Consider the following 20,569-nt stretch of genomic DNA (forward strand, 5'->3'; position numbering starts at 1 on the left):
ATCAGTCACCCATTCACTCCGTCTCCTAACCATCCATTCTTGGAGACTGTAACTTTTCATGGGAATAGAAAACCTAGTCTGTCCCTCAAAGTGTGGCTGGAGATTTTTGAATGGTTTCCATCCATTCATAAGCCGATGTGTTTCTTACCCCCAGCACGAGTTCATCCATCCATCCATCCATCCATCCATCCATCCACCCACCCATCCATCCATCCATCCATCCATCCATCCACCCATCCATCATCCATCCATCCATCCATCCATCCATCCATCCATCCATCCATCCATCCATCCATCCATCACTCATCCATCCGTTCATTCCTTCCTCCCGTCCATGTGATCACTTCAGGAGTTCATGTCCCAGTCAGGCCTCCATTCGCTTCTTCAGGCTGCGGTCGGGCACCCGCGCATGCACACACCCACGCGCTATAATTCATCCGTTCACACCTGTAGTCACGTGCTACCCTTCTCATTCAGACCTGCCCCGCGTGGTATGCTGGCTCCCTGTGGACTTACCCCTTTATCCACCCAGCCAGGCACCCTGCCGTCATTCACTGCCCTGCTCCTTCAAGCCAGGCCCTCCGACGGCCCTCCCTGTCCCCTTCCGACGGCCCTTCTAGTTTACCTGCTTATCTTGCTTCTCGACTGTCTCCTTCACTAAAATGTCACAGTCACAGGGCAGGGACTTGCTTTTGGTCATGGTTAGGGACCCAGCACCTGTGCACGGTAGATGCCCGGTAGGCATCTGATGGCTGAATGAATGTACTGCTCATTCTGATTTTTGTGTTCCTTTTGCTCACCCGGCACTGACTGGCCCGTCCCTCGGTCCACGACCGTGTGTGTGTGTGTGTGTGTGTGTGTGTGTGTGTGTGGTGTCTCTCGTTGCTCAGTTCTTCCCTCTGTCAACCCACAGTTGTTGCTGGTCTGCTCTCTGAGAGGCTGGTCTGCTCTCTGAGAGGCTGGTGCTGAGCACTCGTTCAGAACCACATAACACTCACGCAGAATAGCCTCCTACACACTGACCCCCAGATGAGCATGAGTGCCCGTCCAACCCCTGGGTTAAAAGGAGGGCACTGAGGTTTTGCTCCCAGACACTGCTCTGTGCTCCCCAATCCCTAGGCACTCCCCGGAGCCCTGCTCCACTGGAAGCCCTGGGATAGACAGGGCAAGGTCTAGGCACCAGGACTTGAGTGGGCTCTGTGCCCTGAGGCCCGAGTGGGGGGATTCTTTCTGGAGGTTCAGGGCAGCTGCATCCCTGATGGCTCCTCACTTCTGGGAAAGTCCCCCAGGTAGAAAATAGAGATGACTGTGAGGTTGTTTCCCACGGGCCTGCAAGCTCACAGGTGGCCCAACCCCTGGGCAACACCTCATTCAGACGTCTCTCTCCAGATGACCCACTGTCTGTCTGTCCTGACCCTGGGCCTGGGGAGCATTCTTCTGCCTCTCCTTTATTATAAACCCAAGGTCTCTAAGCAAGCCCTTGTGTCCCCCCACCTGACACTGGGGACACGGAGGCACTAAGCTGTAGTTACAGAAATGAGAGAGGCGATAGGGAGGTGTTGAAATCCTCGCCTCAAGAAAAAAGATCCCCTCATGGCACAGTGGTTAAAGCACCCAGCTGCTAACAGAAGGACTGGCAGTGGGACCCCACAGGTGCTTTGTGGGGCAGAGATGTGGCCGTCGGCTCCCATCAAGATGGCAGACTTGGAAATTCTACTCTGTTCTAACGGGTTGGAATCTACACGATTACATTTTTTTTGAGGGGGATGTGTGTTTCTATGATATTCCAGCCAATCATATGAAAACTCCCCCAGGGCGCTGCCCCAGGACTTAGTATTTTAATTGTGTGCAGTCACATTGTTCCCCAGCCCCCGTCACCCCAAGACCAGCCTGATAGAGGGCTGCATGGTTACTGTGTTCTGATCCTGTTGACCCTCTAGGGAAGAGCGGGGCTGTCCCTTGGACTTTCTAGACCGGAATCTTGCTGGAAACAGATCACCCCGAGGCCCTTGTCTCCTGAAGAGCGATCGGTGGGTTTGAACAGCCAGCCTTCTGGTTTGCAGGTGGGCACTTAACCACTGTTCCATCCCGGATCCGGAGAGGTGGGGGAGACTCGAGATCCTGATTCCTGCGTGCTGGGCTCCCCTCCTGGGCCTCAGTTTCCCTATCTGTCAATGAAAGGTTGTGATGGATGATGGCGGTGCTGGCCTGTCAGAAGTACCGCCTTTAACTTCTGGGTAGGGTTAAGGAGCCCAGTGGAGGGGGAAGGGACAGGACCGTGGTGTTTTACTCAATAACTCAGGTGCTGGGGTCTGAGCAGAGCCCAGACGCTGGGGGGTGGGAGAACAGCTCAGAAGCCTGCTGGGCCGCCTCCTGAAAATCCTGACTCCACTCACAGTGTCAGTGCCCTGTCTGTAAAATGGAGTGTCCGAAACTTATAGGTCACAATCAAACAATGCACGCTGGTGTGCTCACCAGCAGAACACCTGGCAGGCAGGAAGTGCTCAAATGGTTGCTAGCTAGGATGACGTATCCTGCATGGCGCACTGCTATGGCTGTCAGTCTTTACAGGAGCAGGAAGCCTCATCTTGCTTCTGAGGAGCGGCTGGTGGGTTAGAACTGCTGACCTTCCGGCTCGCAGCCCAACCCACAATCCACTTATGTCGCCAGAGCTCCGTTGCAATCAAGTCACATGAAAAAGCTCATGCTATCCAGGCTTTAAATCACATCAACCGAGGTAGTTTCTTTGTTTGTTTTTGTCCCACTTTCAACTCGTTATTTTGCTTTATTTCATATACGGGTATAAACCACCACCACCACCAAACCCCATAACGAACAAAATGTCAATCAAGCCCCCTCCAAAAAAACAATCCAACTGCAGGGGAGTCCAATCTGACTCATAGCAAACCTTTTCAGTAGCCCAAGGAGTAGCTCAGGACGCCACCATGGCTCCTGGTCCAATGTGTCACATGAGGGTGTACAGGTGATCGGGCGAGACCAGTCCCTGGAAAAGGACATGCTGCTTGGTACAAAGAGGAAGCCCCTTCACGCGATGGGTCAACACCGTGACTGCAATCATGGGCTCAAACACCGAAGGCGAGGCTGGTGCAGGATCCAGCTGGTGTTCCATTCCGTTTGCTGTAGGCAGGGTCGCTAGGACTTGGGACCAAGGGTCCTTCAACAAGCACCACCTACGTTTGTCCCCTGACCCCACCCGCCCCCAGACCCTGATCAGTTGTTGTCAGGTACTATCAGATCCATTCTGACCCAGGTGGGCCCTGTGCCCAGCAGAAGGAAACAGTGCCCGGTCCTGTGCCGTCCCCACAATCCTTCGTGTGCCTGAGTCTGTTGTGGCAGCCCCTGTGTCCATCTCTCGTAGAGGGCCTTCCTCTTTTTCACAGCCCCTCCACTTCACTGAGCAGGATGTCCTGCTCCAGGGACAAGGCAGCCCTGCTCGTCCAGTAAAACCTTCCACGTGCCCACCTGCGCCCGGAAGCCGGTTCTGCTGTAGCCGCTGGCACGCGTAGCCTTTTTATTGCATGTCTATCTCGCGCTGTAGTTAAATTAGGTCTCTCTGGCTTTGTTCTGGTCTCCCTCATTGGCTGACGACTTTGGGGAGGGCAGGGTTGGATCAGATCCTTGTCCTTGTTCCCAGCACCAGCCACAGAGCCTGGCACAAAAGAGGCACCTGCAGCCGAGAGGGACAACCTGCTTGGCATACGCCGGAGCTTAGAGGGAGCGGGGGAGGGGCGGACCTGGCTGCATGGCATAGAGGTGGAGTGGAGCAGGTGCCACCCCACGGGGGTGGGTGGGTGGAGGAGGGAGCAGGCTACACACTGGGTGCCTGGGGCGGGTGGGGGATTCCAAGACAGGAGGGAGGCTTCCAGAGGTCAACATGGGCTAGCTCTCCTGCAAAGACCTCTGGGAGCTCCTCCCGGCTGCTCAGGGCTCTCTTTACCAGGTATCGATTTTCCTGCCTGTTTACTGGTACTTATTAAGGCCTGGTCCCTGGAGTCCTTTTGAAGCAAGATTGCAATCTGGAGAGCTGGAGTAATTAGGGCAGCTGCCGCCCTCCCTGCCCAGTCCTGCACCCCCCAGCGCCCGCCGCTGCCCGCCTGCCCAGCGTCCACTTCTCAGGTCCATGCTGGCTGGGTACCAGGCTGGAGGGGGTGGGAGGCGGGCAGCTGGTCTCCCGGTGACCTGACTGGTCTGAGATCTGGAGATTCCAAACGGGTGGTGGAGGGGCGCCCTCCCCTCCCTGGTGGCCTTGGCCTAGATTTTTGGCAGCACAATGGGCCTCTAAGACGGGCCTGAGGTTGCACAGCCTGGGAGGCATGCAGCTGGCCTTTCTCTGTCACCCACACTGGGGCTTGTCTCTCTCTGGCCCCTTGGTCACCCAGCTGTGCTGGCCATGAGGCTCTGGGTCCCCTTGGCCCGACGGCCTGTCCCGTGTCCAGTACGCATTCTTTCCTCGGTCTGTTTTTGTGTCTGCTGGGGATTTTTTTTTTGGTTTTTTTTTTGACCCCTCCTTTAGTTTCCTAAGAATGTTTAGTTGAAAAATTCCAGTCTTCTTCCAGCTGAGCTCAGGGAAGAGGTGCTGGGGCTAACTAGCAGCTGGGTGGTTGGGGAAACTGGGGGCATGGGGGTGGCCGGCAGCTGTAAACTGAGTCTGCTTGGAGCCTAGGGAAGAGACTAGGAAGGAGAGAGACAGAGACAGAGAGAGAGAGACAGAGGCTAGGGCCAGGAGCGAGATGATGGGGTAGGGAGGCAATCACCGAGAGACACAGAGCGACAGAAAAAGGTTGTCAGAGAGAGGGGCCAAGACTCACATGGCAGTGGCTGCAGTGGACACAGGACCCAGAGCTGGGGTCCGAGTCAGAGAATCAAAAGTCTGTGATCTAGACGCTGTGGTGCAGTGGTTACACGTCGGGCTGCTAACCACAAGGCCAGCAGTTCTAAACCATCAGCCAGCTGATGCACGGAGGAAAGACGAGGCTTTCTACTCCCGTCAGGTCACAGTCTCAGAACCCACAGGGGCCGGGCTACCCTGTCCTCTAGCGTTGCTGTTGAGTCAGAATCCACTGGATGTCAGTGAGGGGGTCGGTCCTGCTTTTAAATTTAGAGTCTGAGGGGCCAGGGAGAGCCAGAGAGGAGACACCAAGGCTAAGAGACCACGCGGAGGTGAGGCCACGGGGTTGAAAACCTGCCGCGGCGCTACCCACACGCAGCTCGAACCCTGAGTACCTACTATGCACCAGATGCCGTGCTTAGCACTTCCTGGGCACCAACTCATTATGCCCCACCTGCCTCCATCCCATTCCTTCTGGGAGCTACTAAGATAAGTCCCATTTCACAGGTGAGAAGACTGAGGCCCCGGGGAGGTGAAACCCTGAGAGGACAGGAGCAGAGGGCTGGAAACGAGATTCCACTCATGGAAGGTGCCAGCTGGACTGGTTTTAAAGGTTCGGCGCAGCCTGGTGGTAGCCCGGCTTTGAATGCCTCCAGGGATGGGGAACTCACTACCTCACCCTTGTTGTCAGTTGTTTAGGTGGGAGAGCTGGCGGGTGGGGTGTGTCTGTGACTCAGTCCCTTTAGGAGGAAGGGACAGGCCGAGTCCTCTGGCCTGACCCTCAGCCTCCGCCGGACTCTGCCTGGGCTGATCTGGGGAATTCCACCCAGTAGGAGTGGCTGTCCAAAGGGAAGTGATCTCAGCACAGGGGGCCCCCAGACCCTCGCAGGAAGGGGAGCCCCGTGGGAGGCAGTCATGGGACATCCTGTCAGGTGTGGGGGTGGCCCGCTGTAGGGGGTGACCTGGTCAGACCCCAGGGTGGGGGCTTGCTGAGTGCGGACAGAGCATCACTGGGCACCAGGTGTTGGTCAGGGATCATACTGAATTCTCCTTCAGAGTAACGCAACACGCACTGACCCTCAGAGAACACGCTGACCGTTCCCAGAGCGGCCTTAGAGGTGGGGTGCTTCTACCCATGGCAAACCCAACCCCCTGCCCTCCGGCCGGTGCCCACTCACAGTGGCCCTCTAGGGCAGGGTGGAAGGGCCCTTGTGAATTTCCGACACTGTCATTGTCAGCGGGTGTCCCAAGTCCGTCTTTCTCCCACGGAGAGTGCTGCTGGTGGCAGACCCCTGCTGGCACAGCGGCGAGGCCCTTGCTGCACCCTTAAAGAGTGGTGGAACAGACTGGCAGCCCCGAAGAAGGAAGGCCTGGTAACCTGCTCCCTCTGTAAGCATGACAGCCTGGGAATCCCGAGGGGGCAGGTCTACCCTGATGAGGGCTCGCTGAGTTGGAATCCACCCCCCACAACAACGAGACACCACAGCAGGCTGGACACATACACTGAAAGCGATCTGCAGGAAGTCCCATGGCCAGAACCTGAATCCAGGCCACCTGGTCTTACTGGCCACTCCGGTCACTCCTCTCGCGAGCTCATGCTCCAGAGATGGAGACTGAGGCATGGAGCAAGTCAGGGCTGCCCTCTCACCTTCTGGAGTCATGACCCTCTCCCTTACCTCCCAGCCTGACCCTGGTGGCAACAGGGGAGTAGCTGAAGATGGGGAGATCGGGCGGGGACTCACACCGCAGCCTGTGGGTCCAGAGCGCCTGCCCCTGCCCACCTGCGATCAATAACCCCGTGGTGTTCTGTTTCCCTCCGAAAGCTCCCTGGGGGCTCTTCAAGCAAAGCCACGGGTCCATTAGCGGTTTCTGCACGTTCAACGCTGGCCCGGGCTCCCCAGGGTCTGCTGGCAGCTGGGCCAGGGAGGTGGAGAGAGGGGTGGGGGAAGGGAGGGAGCCGGCCTCTAGCCCAGCCCTCAGACAAGCTCAAACCCAAACGGAGCTCACTGTCACTTCTGACTCCAAGGTACTGATGGAGCAGGGGGATGGGGCAGGGGTTGCTGGTGGGATTCCCATACACGTTTTGAAATCAGACCATTCCAAAACTTCAAGATGTCCAAAGACGCGGCCCCCTAGGACTGGCATCTGTCCACCGCAGGAGTGGGTTGGGGAAGCACTTCAACAAGCGTCGATTGAGCGCCTACTGGATACCAGACAAGAGCAAGCAAGCCGGTCCCAGCCTCGGCCTTCCCAGCTGCTCCTCACATTTCTATTGCCTGCTCGGGCCCTGAATGCCGCTGAACCAGCCACCTCTTTGAAGACAGGGAATGCGAGTCCCAGAGTGAGGAAGGACTGTGGCTAAGGGCACTGCTTCTGTGGGTTTCTGAAACTCACTCTTTATGCCTCATCTTTCTTCCATGGAGCGGCTGGTGGGTTCGAACTGCTGACCTTGCCTAACCATTAACCATTATGCCACCAGGGCATGAATGGGCCCAATTTCCCTGGAAGAGAGGAAACTGGGGAGAGAGTGATGCTACTCCCTGCCCCCTGCCCCCCCCCAGATGATGCTGACCCCTCCCCTCTGAGCGAGGGCGTCGAACCGTGCGGCTTCTGGCAAACTCTAGCTTCCCCTGGTGTGATTTGGTCCAAGGCAAGGCAGAGGGGACAAGAGCCCAGACTGTGTCAACAGGCAGCGAGGTGGCTGCACTGAGGCTCCTGGCAGGGTTGTCCTGGCACCCAGCAAGGCCTCCTTTGATGGCACTGTCCTTTGTTCTGTGTCTCAGGCGTCAGCTCAGGGCCTGCCACCAGGCTCCCTCCTGCATCCCATCACCGCCTGCCACAACTGCCAGGGCAGGTGGAGGCAGCCAGGCCTGGAGCGACTCCAGGGACCTGAGGGAGGGAGGGAGGGAGGCATCCAGAGAGGGAGAAGCACTTTTCTGGGGGCAGGGCATGGCAACCTCAGGGGACCCGTGGGGACTCTGGCCCAGTCTGGACATCCTGGGCTCCACCTGATACCAGGCTATAGGCACTACTCATCTTCCCACCTGACCGGAGCACCCGTCCCATTCACTTAGAACAGAGCCTGGCATCTAGCATTGGTGCCTGTGGCATGCATGAGCATATGGGCACTGCCCCTGATACAGGCCTCGCTGTTGGCCCACATTCCAGGTTAGGAAGCTGAGGCAGTGGAATGACCCCAAGCCACAGCTCCGCCTTTCCCCAGGATTCCACACGAGGTGCTGGGAGCCTGGTCATCACCAATGGTGTCCTTAAGGTAGCCAGTTCAGGGTTTTTTTTGGGGGGGTGCAAGCCCTTGGCAGACGTCAGCCAGGGGAAGCTGAGGCCTGGTGAAGGGTGTCTGTGCCAACCAGTAGGCGAAGCAGGCTCTTTGGGGTGTCTGTCCTGGTCTCCCACTAAGAGCAGGAGGAAGTTGGGGGATCTATGGAGATAAGAGTTATGAGGACAGGATGGTCCAGGGGCTCCTGGGGGCCCTTTGTCCTCTAAGAACTTCATATTGGGCAGGGCACAGGGGACCCCACTTTCCCCTGCCTTCATGGGTATCTCCACCAAGACCAGCACTGGCCCTTCCTCCTCTTCCTCCTCCCCCCATCACCCCTCTCTTACCACTCCCATCCTTTCCTCCACATCCCCTTTTCTGCTTGGTCACAGCTCCATCACACCCCGCCACCTCCTGCCCTTCCCCCACTGAGCCCCATTACCTCTGGTCCTCCACCCTGGTCCCCATCACCTCTGATCCCTTCCCCCACTGACCCACCACCTCCTGCCTTTTCACCCATAGACCCCCATCAACCCTGGTTCCCCACCCTGGTCCCCATCACCTCCAATTCCTTCCCCCTCCCTGGCCTCATTGACAGCTTTCCTCCCCCCTCTGTCACCTTCCTGTCCCCTCCCCCTTGCTAAGTCAGGCCCCACAGCTCCCCTGGAAAGGCGGGCTGGGTGTTGAGAGGACAGGAAGGGCTGGGGAGGTGGCAAGGAGGGGAGGCTGGGATGGGCACTGTCCAAGGTGCTGGGCCAGCCTGGCTGGCACACAGGCCTGGCAGCCGCCCAGCCCCTACAGCAGAACACCTGGGTCTGAACCTCCTGTTCCGCCCTCCCCGCCCCCCATTCCTTTGGCAGATCCTCCAGGACCCGCCCTCGGGAGCCTCATCCTATTATGAACACGATGGGCTGATGCCCGCTGGCTGGTGGAAGGAGGCTGGGCAAGCCCCTGCCTATCCGCCCAGCTCGGCCCTCTCAGGCCTGTGATTAGCCAGCCCCAGTCCTGCAGTGTGGCTCTCAGTCCCCCAGGACCTTGCCGCTAAAGGGCAGCAGCTGGCATCTGCCAGGCCCCAGTGGGCCCAAGATGTCACCCTCAACACTTCCCGCCTCTCCTCTCCTCTCCCCAAACTCAGGCCTCTCAGGACCTCCACGGTCACCAGGCTGCTCCAGCCTGTCCCCCAAGCTCTGTCAGCTATAGGCTGGCTCAGCCTGCTTTGTCCACCAGCAGGGCTCCTCCCCCAGACTCTCGGGGACCCTCTCCCAGGGAGTCCCAGCTACACACTTCCCAGAGAGCCTGCACCTTTCCTCTGCTCACTGTGTGCTCAGGCAATGCCCCAGAATTTTGCTCCTATAAGCTCATCTGACCCTCAAGCCAGTGCCCCCTGCCCCCCTTGCCCCCAGCAGGGCCTGCTCTTCTCCCCACCATGGAGCAGGAAACTGTGGATCTCCCTTTGAGAGGGTCTGCCGGTGGCCACACAGTTAGCCAGGGGTCAGATCCACATCTGCTGGACCCTGGAGGGGTCACTTCTCACAATAGCCATTTGTCTTCGCCCCCACAGGCCTCTGAAACTGAACTTGGTAGCGCTTTCTCTCCACTGAGCTGGCACCAATGACTGTCCAAGAAACCTGCTTGGGGTGGGGGGGGTGGGAGGGTGGGGAGATTCAGCCGATCAAGAGAGGCTCCTGCAGGTAGACCAGGAGCTGGAGGCCAAATGGGTTAGCCTGTGAAGGGAGACGGGTAGGCAGCTGGACAGGTGGTCCCGGCAAGACTGCCACTCAGAACTGGACTTGTCACCACTCGGAGATGACCCTGCCCTGCCCCTGTGCAGGCCCTGCCCCGCTCCTGCCCCAGGGCCTCCTGGGCTGGCTGGGAGAGGGTCCTGAGGGCATGCCTTGTTACTAGGCAGGCCTCCCCAGGTACCTGGTGTCCCTCCCTTGGCACAGAGCCTGGCAACAGGCTCCAATGGAGCCTGATGGAGAGGAGGGGGAGGGGACTCTCAGTCGGGGCACTGAAACCTTGCTCGCCCCATCCTGGAGGCCCAGTTGGCCTGGCTGTGGGACCTTGGCCGCGTCACTGTCCCCCATTCTTGCCCTCCGTACCATGACTGGTCCTAGTCATCTCCATTCTAGGAGCCGCACTCCCTGGTGACCTCAACTCTCGGACAGCGCTAAGCGTGGGGGACAGGGACCCCTAAAGGCAGGGACCATGTCTAAGTGAAGCTGAACTCACTAGGGATGGGACGCAGCTTAAGAGACACTGAAACTAACTACCACCTGTCCCTCTGGCCTAATAGCTTAGCAAGTGCCAGACACAGCTGGCTCTGAGCCTACGGCACAGCATGTGTGCACAGTCCCCAGCCTGGCCGCCACCCTCCACCCCCCATCCCAGCAGCTCCATCTGCAGAATGGGCAGAAGGCCGCCCCCAGTCCTCCCAGCAGCAACCGGAAGAGACCAGGCAGAAAGGGGCTGCTCACCTCCCGGCCCAGCCCCTGGGGAATGCCGGGAAGTGGCTGAGTCATGCCTCTGTCCAGCTGTGTGGTCAACTGGAATTCCGGGGTCTAGGGTCAGGCCCTGGGAGATGGAGGCCGCTGCCCCAAGAGCATGGGCTGGGAATGACCCCCCTCCTCGGGCAGACATCAGCTCCCCAAGCGTCCGCCACCCCCGTGATGGTGGGAGCCAAGCCCCTCATCCAGAGACCCCCCCCATGGCTCTTAGGCCCACTCAGCCTCCCCACTGCTACCTAACCGGCCTAGTCCCAGGCACATCCCACTTGCGGTAGTCACGTGGCAGGCGATCCAGACAAAGCGGGCTGGGGAAAGCTGTGGAGAGTCAGCACGTGGGCCAGCGCCTTTGCCTCAGCCTTCCCCGCTGCTGGGCCTCCCCTGCTGCGCTCTGGCGCCAGGACCCTGCCTGGGCCACCAGCTTGGGTGCCAGGGGCAAGGGCCAAGAGGTTTCTCCACCCATGTAGGAGGACTCCAGGTTACAGACCGGATTCTGGGCTCTGAACCTGCAGGGAAGCTGGGCCCTCCCGGCCTCCCCCACCCCACAGTGAAAACAACCCAGCGGGGGAGAGGTGAGGGGGCAACAGCTGTGTAAACACTTACCCCATGGGGGTGGGGGCAGGGGCAGGCTGAGCCTGACACCTGGACTGTCCTCCCATGACCACATGACACTGTCTCTACAGACACTACATGCTGATGTGTCTGTCACCCAGCACCCAGCCAGGCTGGCGGGCACGCACACTCATGTGCATCTCAGCACACGTTACAGGGACGCCCCGAGACGTGTGCGCACGTGTCTCTGCCCACACCACGGGGCGTGCCTTTCAGTTCACAGCGAGCCTGGGCAGATGAAGGACCGCTAAGGACACGGGTTGGGGAACTGCAACACACAGGCCTGTTTGTGATTGTTCAGCTGAGAACAATTGTGCGCCATTTTACCCGACGGGCGAAACACACGCACACACCAAGAAGAGCTCATGGACATAAACTCGTGACATGTGAAAGCTCTATGACTTTCAAACTACAGCGCCCCCCACCCTCACCCCGACCCCCACCCCACCCCCCAGTTGAGTTTCACGAGCTCTGTCCTCCTTTGCTCTAGGTATTGCCTGCTATGGCTTTCGGGGCACACCAGTGGGGCTGAGTAGTGGCCATCGAGATAAAACCTAAATCCTACCGTCTGACATCCCCAAGCTGCCAGCCCAGACGTTCAGGCACTCACCCTAGCTGGTGGGACCGGTCCTGCCTCCTGTAAACACTTGAGGTCAGAGCAATTCACCCCCAGAGAATCTTACGGGGAGAAAATCCAGACGGACGCGCGAGACTCTTGTGCTTTACAGCTTTGGGCTGTTTTGGGGGAGAGAGGAGGCTTTCTACTGCTGTCATGAGTCACTGTCTTGGAAACCCACAGGGGCGGTTCCACCGCGTCCTATAGGGTTTTGGAGTAGGTATCGACTGGACCGCAGGGAGTCTGGCTTTTGTGTTGACTTTGGGCAACGCTTCTGGTTACAGGGACAGGTTCGGGCCTCTCCAGCGACCCAACCTTCCTGCGAGTGAGACGCTGCTCACACCCATGTTATAGACGGGAAAACTGAGATTGAAGCAGGAAGGGAGGGCTCTTGTCCCTGGCCAGTGGCAGGGGAGGGTCTGGCATTCAGGTCTCCTGCTTCCCGATTCAGGCTTATTCCTGGACCATCAACAATGAGGGTTAAATCTCCTTTCTTGAGCTTTTGTTTTGTTTTGGGCACTATGTGAACCAGGAGTGTGTTGTAACCTTTGTGGTGGGGAATCTTTTTGCCCCCTTCTCTTGCAGATTTCCGCCATCTGAGCCACTGCCCGATCCCCTCTCCACCCACCGGCCCTCACAGGCTTCCTTTACTGGGGGGTCTTGGCAGGTGCCCAGGCACCCAGTGGGGGGGGATGTAGCGTCCTTTCCTGTTTCCGGACCCCAGTGGACAGGTGTGGAGTGAAGGGCTTGAGGTGGGGTGACTGATTGCAGCTAAATGGAGGGACGTGATTTCTACTTTTACTGGGTGGCCTAGGACGAAGGGGCGGGGTGGAGGGAAAGAAGAGAGTTGGGGTCTGAAGAGGCAGGCCCTGAGACGGGGGCTAGGGATTGAAAAGGGGCCCTGAGAGCTGGGGACGGTCAAAGGCAAAGCCACCAATTTGGCTGCTTCCAGAAAGGCGGGGTCCTGATCGGAGAAGACAGTGCTCCTCAGAAGGACACTGTGAGCCTTTCCTCCAAGGGACCTCTCCCATACACTACATTCTCCTCCACCGGGCCGATTCCCCTCATGGCCATCCTTTGGGACAGAGCCGAACTGGCCCTGTGGGCTTCTGAGACTGTGAATCTTTATAGGTGCAGAAAGCCTCATCTTGCACCGAGGAGCGGCTGGTGGGTTCGAACCGCTCGCCCTGTGATTAGGAGTCCAACACGTAACCCACTACAGCAAGGTGCCAGCAGAGCCCACGTGGTGCCTCTAGGCAGATTCAAATCTGCAATCTTTTGGTGAGCAAGCAGGCACTGTAACGGTTCCCACTGCCTGGAGACTCAGGCCTCCCTCAGGGCCAGGCTCCGGACAATCTCTACAGCTCAGGGCTAGCTCCGGGCCAAGGAGTCAGAGCAGATTCAAGGGCAACTCACTAGCCAACCATCTGCCCTCCACCAGAGAAGGGACTGAAATAATATAGGGAAAATGGAGCTGGGGACCCCCAGACCTCCCCATTTCTCCTGTAGGGACTCAGGAGCTGGTCTGGGAGAAAGCGTGGGTGCAAGGACTGGACGGTGGTATCCCTTCCTCTCAGGATGCCTCATGGCTGTCCAGGTTCCAGCCTGTACCACCTCCCTGTTTGGCAGCTACCATGACCTTGAAGGTACTCAGCACCTTCCTGCCTCAGGGCCTTTGCACCAACTCTTCTCCCCATCTCATCCATCCTATCACACAGTTCCAGAACTCATTCTCCTGATCTTTGTTCAAAAAGACCCCTCCTTGGATTAGCGTTCCATGAGCAGACGCACACTAGCCCGGCTGTCTTTCATGCGATCAGAGCTGCTGTGTGAATCTTTGTGGGGGCCCCTGTAAAGCAGACCATCTGTAGGGGTGGTGTGTGCATGCCTCTCTCCCAGATCCGAGGACACCTACTGGGGGCTTGACCGCCTGTCTGCCTTCCCCTCCACTGTGCTCCGGCATAGCCCAGTGCCTGGCTCACAGCAGCAGCTCCCTCAGGGCTGCAGGACGGAATGCGTGAATGATGGGTCCCACCAGGTGAGTGATGGGTCCCACCAGGAACGAGTGTCTAGAATTATAGTGACAAGGCCAGAGCACTGCAACACCAATAAGCCACTCCACCCCCCTTTCTAGGCTTGATGATGACCCGAAGTACCGGGAGATGCCCTAGTACTGGTCACAAGATTTCACCGCCATGATGGAAAGGTCACGTGCCTGGGTTGCCCAGTATGGTAGCCATGACCCACTTGTGGCTTCTAAACACTTGAAATGTGTCTGGAGGGACAAAAGAACAGGATTTCTTGTTTTCTCTCATTGTCATAAACCTTAATCACCAGTAGCCACTGACAGCTAGTCCCTACCCCCAAGAGAAGGAAAGCCGCCCCCAATTGCTGGCCCCCAATGCCTTACAGGCAGTTCCTAGTCCTTGGGGGGGGGGTGGTCACACATGTTAAGGATTCTTTTGAAGCTCCATGAGGCAGGATCTCAGGAACTCACTGTACTTTACTGCCACCAAGCTTGTCGCAGAGGTCACTAGGCATCATCTACATGACGGCAAATTGCAAGCCAGACTCCAAGATGAAAATGCCGCGTGGAACCTTGTCTTGACTTTCTAAATTCCCTTCTCGCCCATCCTATCAGCACTGACACCATCACCACATACTGTCGCTGCTACCGTCACCAACCTCTCCAAGCCATGATCACCGACAGCAAACAGCCCACAGTGCCACCAACAAAATTCTCTCCAACACCACACGGCTGCCAATACCGCTCCTCTGCCATCATTACCACCATGACCCGACAAAGCCACAACCACTGCCACCGATACTCTCCACGTCCCTCTGTCATGCCAGCACACCACTGGCCTCACTGCTGCTGTCAGTATACAACCACCACCATCACCATCACCACCATCATCACCACCATCACCACCACCACCATCACCATCATCACCACCACCACCATCACCATCACCACCATCATCACTACCACCACCATCATCATCACCATCATCATCACCACCACCACCGCCACCACCACCACCACCACCACCATCATCCCATCACTATCACCACCTCTACCACCATCATCACCATCATCACCACCACCACCATCACCACCATCACCACGGCCACCACTATCATCACCACAACCACACTACCATCATCATGCCCACCACCAGACAATACCACCACCAGGCCAATCACTGACATCACTGATACAACCCTCCCATCTCCATCATCAGTACCACCCCGGTACTGCCACCAAACCACTGAGACCCTCCACTGACACGGTGACCACCATCACCACCATCCATGCCACCAGTCCCTGGAGTCAGTACATGATACCAGCTCAAAGCTGTGACTCTGGGTTTACATCGCAACTGAGTTTAAACCAGCCAACTCAGTTTCTTCATCTGTAAAATGGGGCTAATGATACCACAGTAGGAGCCAAACAGTGGTTGTAAAATATATATATATAAATCAATCAAACGGGGCTCTGTCTTCTTGGCCCCAGGCTCAGTGAGCTCATTTTTATTTCATGCTCACATGGCCCTAAGAGCGAGAGCGCAAATCCTCCCATTTTGCAGATGAGAAGATTGAGGCTCAGAGAGGAAACACGACTGGCCCCACAATGAACATAGAAGGCTGGGTTGGCAGTGGGACAAGGCTAGCATGGCTCCTTTGGGGCCTAGCGTTTGACTTAGGTGTGTGGGGAGGTGTCTTTCTGAAGTTCCAGGCTCCGCCCTCGGGATGCTGGGGATTTCAGCATCCCACCAGAAAAGGTGGTGGGGGTATGTGTACCTTCAGCCCAGCTGGAGGGAGGGATGGAGTGAGGTGGTGGAGGGTGAAGAGTCTGCTCACCTGTGTCCTGGCGAAACTGGTGCATGGACTGTAGGTCGATGATGTAGGGCACCAGCTGGGCGTCCACCTGGCCCAGGACCACAGACCCTCGGGCATCCTCCTTGAGCACGTTCTCAATGTGGTGGCACACGGTGGCCGTGTAGGGCCTCCAGCGGCTGTGTTCGTTCAGCCACTCCCATACCACCACGCGGGCCACGTTCTGCGGTGGGAAGCCCAGCCCGTTCACCGGCACCATCACACCCTGGCCTGGCCGTGACATGGCCGCTGCGGCCTCGGGGGCCAGGTCCCCGCTGTGGCTTAGCCCTGCGGGCTGGCTGCGCAGAAGTATCCTTTCTCTGCCCAGGGACAGGCAGTTCGTCCTCCTTTCTAACTCCTCTCTGGGGCCTGCAGGCCTCGGTAAAAGGGTGTGGGGTGATCCAGAGACCCCCTTTCACGCCGAGCAGTCTCAGTTCAAGGGTGAGATCGTCGCTCTGAATTGCTTGGTCTCCTCAGGTCAGGCAGCAAGCTGTCCCTATGCTAGATCCGGCCTCCACTCGAGCATTCTTCCAGTGAGCAGGGCCTGTCACCGCTGTGGCTGCCAGCCAGCCCTCTGCGCTCCGACTGCGTCCCAGACCCTGCGCCTGGCTCTAGCGGGGCTGCCTGGAGTGCCTGGGTCCGTCCCTCCCGCCCCCGCCCCTCCCCCGACGGCTCCTGCAGAAGGGGGCGTCCCTGCACCCTTGTCTCTTATCCACAGCGGGGTCCTGGACGACCTGGGTGGCCGCAGAACACACGGGGAGGGGGAGGGGCGGGGAGGCGGAACGCACCCTCAGCCCGCGGGCCTGGGCTGCAGCTCCCGAGTTGGGCTGGGGGCCGAGCGGGGCGGGGGCCCATGGGCACGCCCCACCCCACTCGTGCTGGAGACCTGCCGAGACGAGAAAGGGAGAGGGCCCTTTAAGAGATGAGCGCGGCACCCCTTCCCCCCTTCCCGGGAGAGCGCACGGCTGAGAACAATGGGGAACCGATGGGGTGGGGGGGCGCTGGGGGGCTCGTAGGGGTCGACCTGCCCGATTCCATTGGGGCAGGCCTAAAGGAGGAGCTGGGGTCTGGGGGGCACGCTACCCCGAGGTGCGGGCCAGTGGCGCCCCCTCCCCAATTGCTGTGCTCCCCTCGCCCAGGCCGACCCCAGCTGCGGAGGGTGGGGGTGCAGCGCTTGGGGATGCGCAGCGCTGCAGACGCTGCCCAGGGCCCCTCGGGGGTCGCGACGCGGAGGGGGCGACGCCGCCGGTGGAGGCGCGTGCTGCTTCCCGCGTTGGGGGGTGACAGTTGCCCGCCCCAGCCCAGCCCTCCACAAACCGCGCGGGCCCCCGCAGGAGCCGGGGGTGGGGTCCCCGCGCCCCAGGCTCTCACCGCCGCTCCTCGCTTAGCCTCCCTCTCGGTTTGCGCCTCTGCCCGCCGCTTCCCGGGCTCCCCCCTGAGTCGGAGGGAGCCTCGGTCCTACCTTTGCGCCCTGGCCCTCGCAGGCCCCGCGCTCGCCGCGCGCGCGACACACAGCTCCGAGGACCGACGGACGCAGCAGCGGTGGCCGGACGCCTGGAGTCCGCGGGTGGGAGGCGGCGGCTGCCGCGCTCGGGGGAGGGGCGGGGGCGGAGGAAGGGGAGGAGACAGATCGCGCCCCCAGCGCCACCGATGCTGACACGCGAGTCTCGGGGCGCCCTAAATCTTGAGCTAGGCCTGCGGTGGGGTGGTGGTGGGGGGCAAGTCGGGTTGGAGGCAGGCAGTGAGGTGTAGACAGGTCACTTGTTAGAATCTTAGTCCTCTGTGTATTCCTGTCGTTCAGTCCTGGGCCAGGTACATAGTAGGCGCTCAATAAGTGCTTGGCCAAACGAACAAGATCAGAGACGGGCTAAAGAAAGGTCTTAGCACCTTCTAGCAGGGCCGCTCCTTTCTCAGGATTCTAGGAAGATCTGGCAAGGCCCATTTCAGAGCCTAAAGGTTTCAGGGAATCTGACAGGCACAGAGGCGGAGGCTGAGGCTGAGGCCCAGAGAGGGTAAGAGGCAGGCCCATGGCCACACAGCAGCCTATAACTCAGCCCTGAGTGAGCAAGCCCAAAGCACTCACCTGCTCAGGCCAGGAGACAGAGGCCTAAGGAGAAAGTCCCCAAGGCTGTGAAGGCAGGTCAGGCTGCCATCTTGTTCAACACACACACACACACACACACACACACACACACACACACACACACACACACACACACACTCTGGCTGGGTGTAAGGGAGGGCCGGATATGGGAGCAGTGTTGACAGCTGCCCAGTCCCCTGCACCGCAGCTGCCGCATGCAGCGGAGAACAAACATGGGCCTAAACTGGTGGACCACCCGGGGCTGGTGGGTGTTTAGATTAGTGGGGATGAAGGATGCATGCATTTGGAAACTCTGCCTGGGCAGCAGACAGGGATCAGCAGCCTGGTTGGGAGCCTGCCCAGAGAGGCCCACGCTCCTCCTCGGCTTTCCCCAGGGCAGCCTGTGATAAGCTAGCTGAGGTCAGGGGCAGGCTGCTCTGAGGCCCTTTCCCAGAATCCAGGTCCCTCGGCCAGCTGGAGTGGCCCCTGCCCTACCCAGGCTCCTGCTCTGTGCTGGTGCCTGATGGCCGCTTCCAGGACCAGGCGATACTGCTTCCTGCTAGGGCTTGCTACGGACCCCAGAGAGAGGATCTATCTCAGTGCAGGGCCAGGCGGACAATTCTAACAGTCACTGGGGTTGTAGTTCTGAGATTGTAGCCTAGTGCCCAGCAATGGCCTTCAGAAGTCCATGAACTCCCCTCTACCACCACCACCATCACCCCCATTGAAAGCAAACAAGGGTGTCCCTGCAGTTTTCTGGACAGAGGGGTTCTGGCTTCTCAGCACATTCTTAAAGCAGGCTGGGGCTCAAGAGATTCAGAGCTGAGGCTCAAAAGCCTTTTGCTACAGAAGGGGACTCAGGGATTCCAGACTGGCTTGTTAAGAGAGAACTCAGATCTCTCGACTTCCTGCCCAGTGCTGTTCTAGGCCTAAGTGTCACCTCCTCCAGGAAGCCTGCCCTGAACTCATGCTCTCTTCCCTAGTACTCCATGGTCCATTGCTTGAGCTGACTCCAGTGTCACGATGAGCCAGTGAAGTTAAAACTGCACCAGTTGGAGTGCTCACCCTTGACCTCAAGGGCCACAGGTGTCTTACGCATCTCTATGTAACGTGGCTGGTGCGAGTTACAGGATAGCTGTCACGTACTGAGTCTGTCCTCTTCCGGCACGTACACCTCACATTGGCACTGGCTCATGGCAGCCCCAGGTACCACAGAATACAATGTCATCCAGCCCTGCGCTGTCTTCTCCATGGTTGGTATGGGCGACTCCCTTGTGACAGCCACTGTGACTTGTGTCTTGTAGTCTCTGGGGTTTTTCTTCCAGCACCATACTAGACCATAATCTGTTGGGAATCAGAGGATTTTCCCCTTGGCTGGTTTTTAGAAGTCGGTCGCCAGGCCTTTCTTCCTTATCTTTCTAATTATAGAGGTTCTGCCGAAACCTGGCCTCCGCGAGTGAACTGCTGGTATCTGAAATACCGGTGGCCTTGTTTCCAATGTCACAGCCACCGCAGCAGAACAGACGGCAGGTGGGGAGAGGAGACGCTTACACAATATTCACCAATCTTCACAATCCTCCCGCAAAGAGAACCTCCTCATTTACACAGCTTAAGTGGTTTGCTTAAGTTCCCGCAGGGAGTAGGTAGGATTTGAACCTCTGGCCCTGCCGTCTTGATGCAAGGTGGTCCTCGCTCGCTCCTCTCAACTGGACTGGGCAGCCGAGTAAGCTGGACAACATTGCTGAGTGCATGCACCGTGAGAGACAGGCAATCCAAGCAGGGGAGATGATCTAATTGGCTTTTAAGAAGCCATCACCCATAGGGGAGATGGCACAGACATTGAAGGTCAAAACAAAGGCCATCAGTCATACAGTCAAATTTTGGTTCTACCATCCATTCATCCATCAGAGCATCCATTCATCATCTACAGATATAGATATATATTAAAACAGGCTTATTTTTAAAAATTAAAAAAATAATTTTATTGGGGGCTCACACAATTCTTATCACAATCCATCCATCCATCCATCAATCCATCCATCCATCCATCCATCCATCCATCCATCCATCCATCCATTGTGTCAAGCATATTTGTACATTTGTTGCCGTCATCATTCTCAAAACATTTGCTTTCTACTTGAGCCCTTAGTATCAGCTTCTCATTTCCCCCCTCCCTCCCCTCTCCTCCTTCTCTCAGGAACCCTTAAAACAGGTTTATTGGCATACATTTCATGTATCATACAATTCAATAGTTCAATTATATTAATAAGACCTGTCAAATCAGCTCCATGATCAACTTGAGAGCATTGGCTTCACTCTTGTACCAGTTGACTCCTCCCGCATCGTGCGTTCATTCATACAACGACTCTTCCTTTCTTGCTCTTCCTCCACCCTTTGTTTCTTTCCGTCTAGTTATCTGTTGAGGTGTCCATTCACACATCTAAAAAATCACTGACCCCCCTGGGGTTCCAGGCCTGGGCTGTGTGCGGAGCGAGCTGCAGATAGAACCAAAGCAGCAGGTCCCTGCCCTTCAGGGGCTCCAAGCCTAGTCTATCCATTTAAAAAAAACCCCAAAACCATGCAGTGTGAGACCTCAAACTTCTATAAGAGACATGAAGAAAACCTGCAGGCTAAGAAGGAGCCTCCGGGATGTTGCTGCACTACAGCGACAGGGCGCTGACCACGGTTCAGGCTGGATTCCGAAGGAGACATGGAATGGGGATAGCATAAGATGCCAGATGGATCTTTC

General features: G+C 57.8%; 1 protein-coding gene across 1 annotated transcript in view; it reads right to left on the minus strand.

The window, feature by feature from the left end:
- Positions 1 to 16,604, minus strand: part of DTX1 (deltex E3 ubiquitin ligase 1) — a 38,957-nt gene extending 22,353 nt beyond the window's left edge. Inside the window, exon 1 of the mRNA XM_075533828.1 lies at positions 15,723 to 16,604. Within this exon, the coding sequence (XP_075389943.1) occupies positions 15,723 to 15,981 (259 nt within the window). The 5' untranslated portion in view covers positions 15,982 to 16,604. The remainder of the gene's footprint in view (positions 1 to 15,722) is intronic.
- Positions 16,605 to 20,569: the final 3,965 nt, after the last annotated feature.

This window comes from Tenrec ecaudatus, chromosome 16, assembly GCF_050624435.1.
Source record: "Tenrec ecaudatus isolate mTenEca1 chromosome 16, mTenEca1.hap1, whole genome shotgun sequence".
Lineage (NCBI taxonomy): Eukaryota > Metazoa > Chordata > Mammalia > Afrosoricida > Tenrecidae > Tenrec > Tenrec ecaudatus.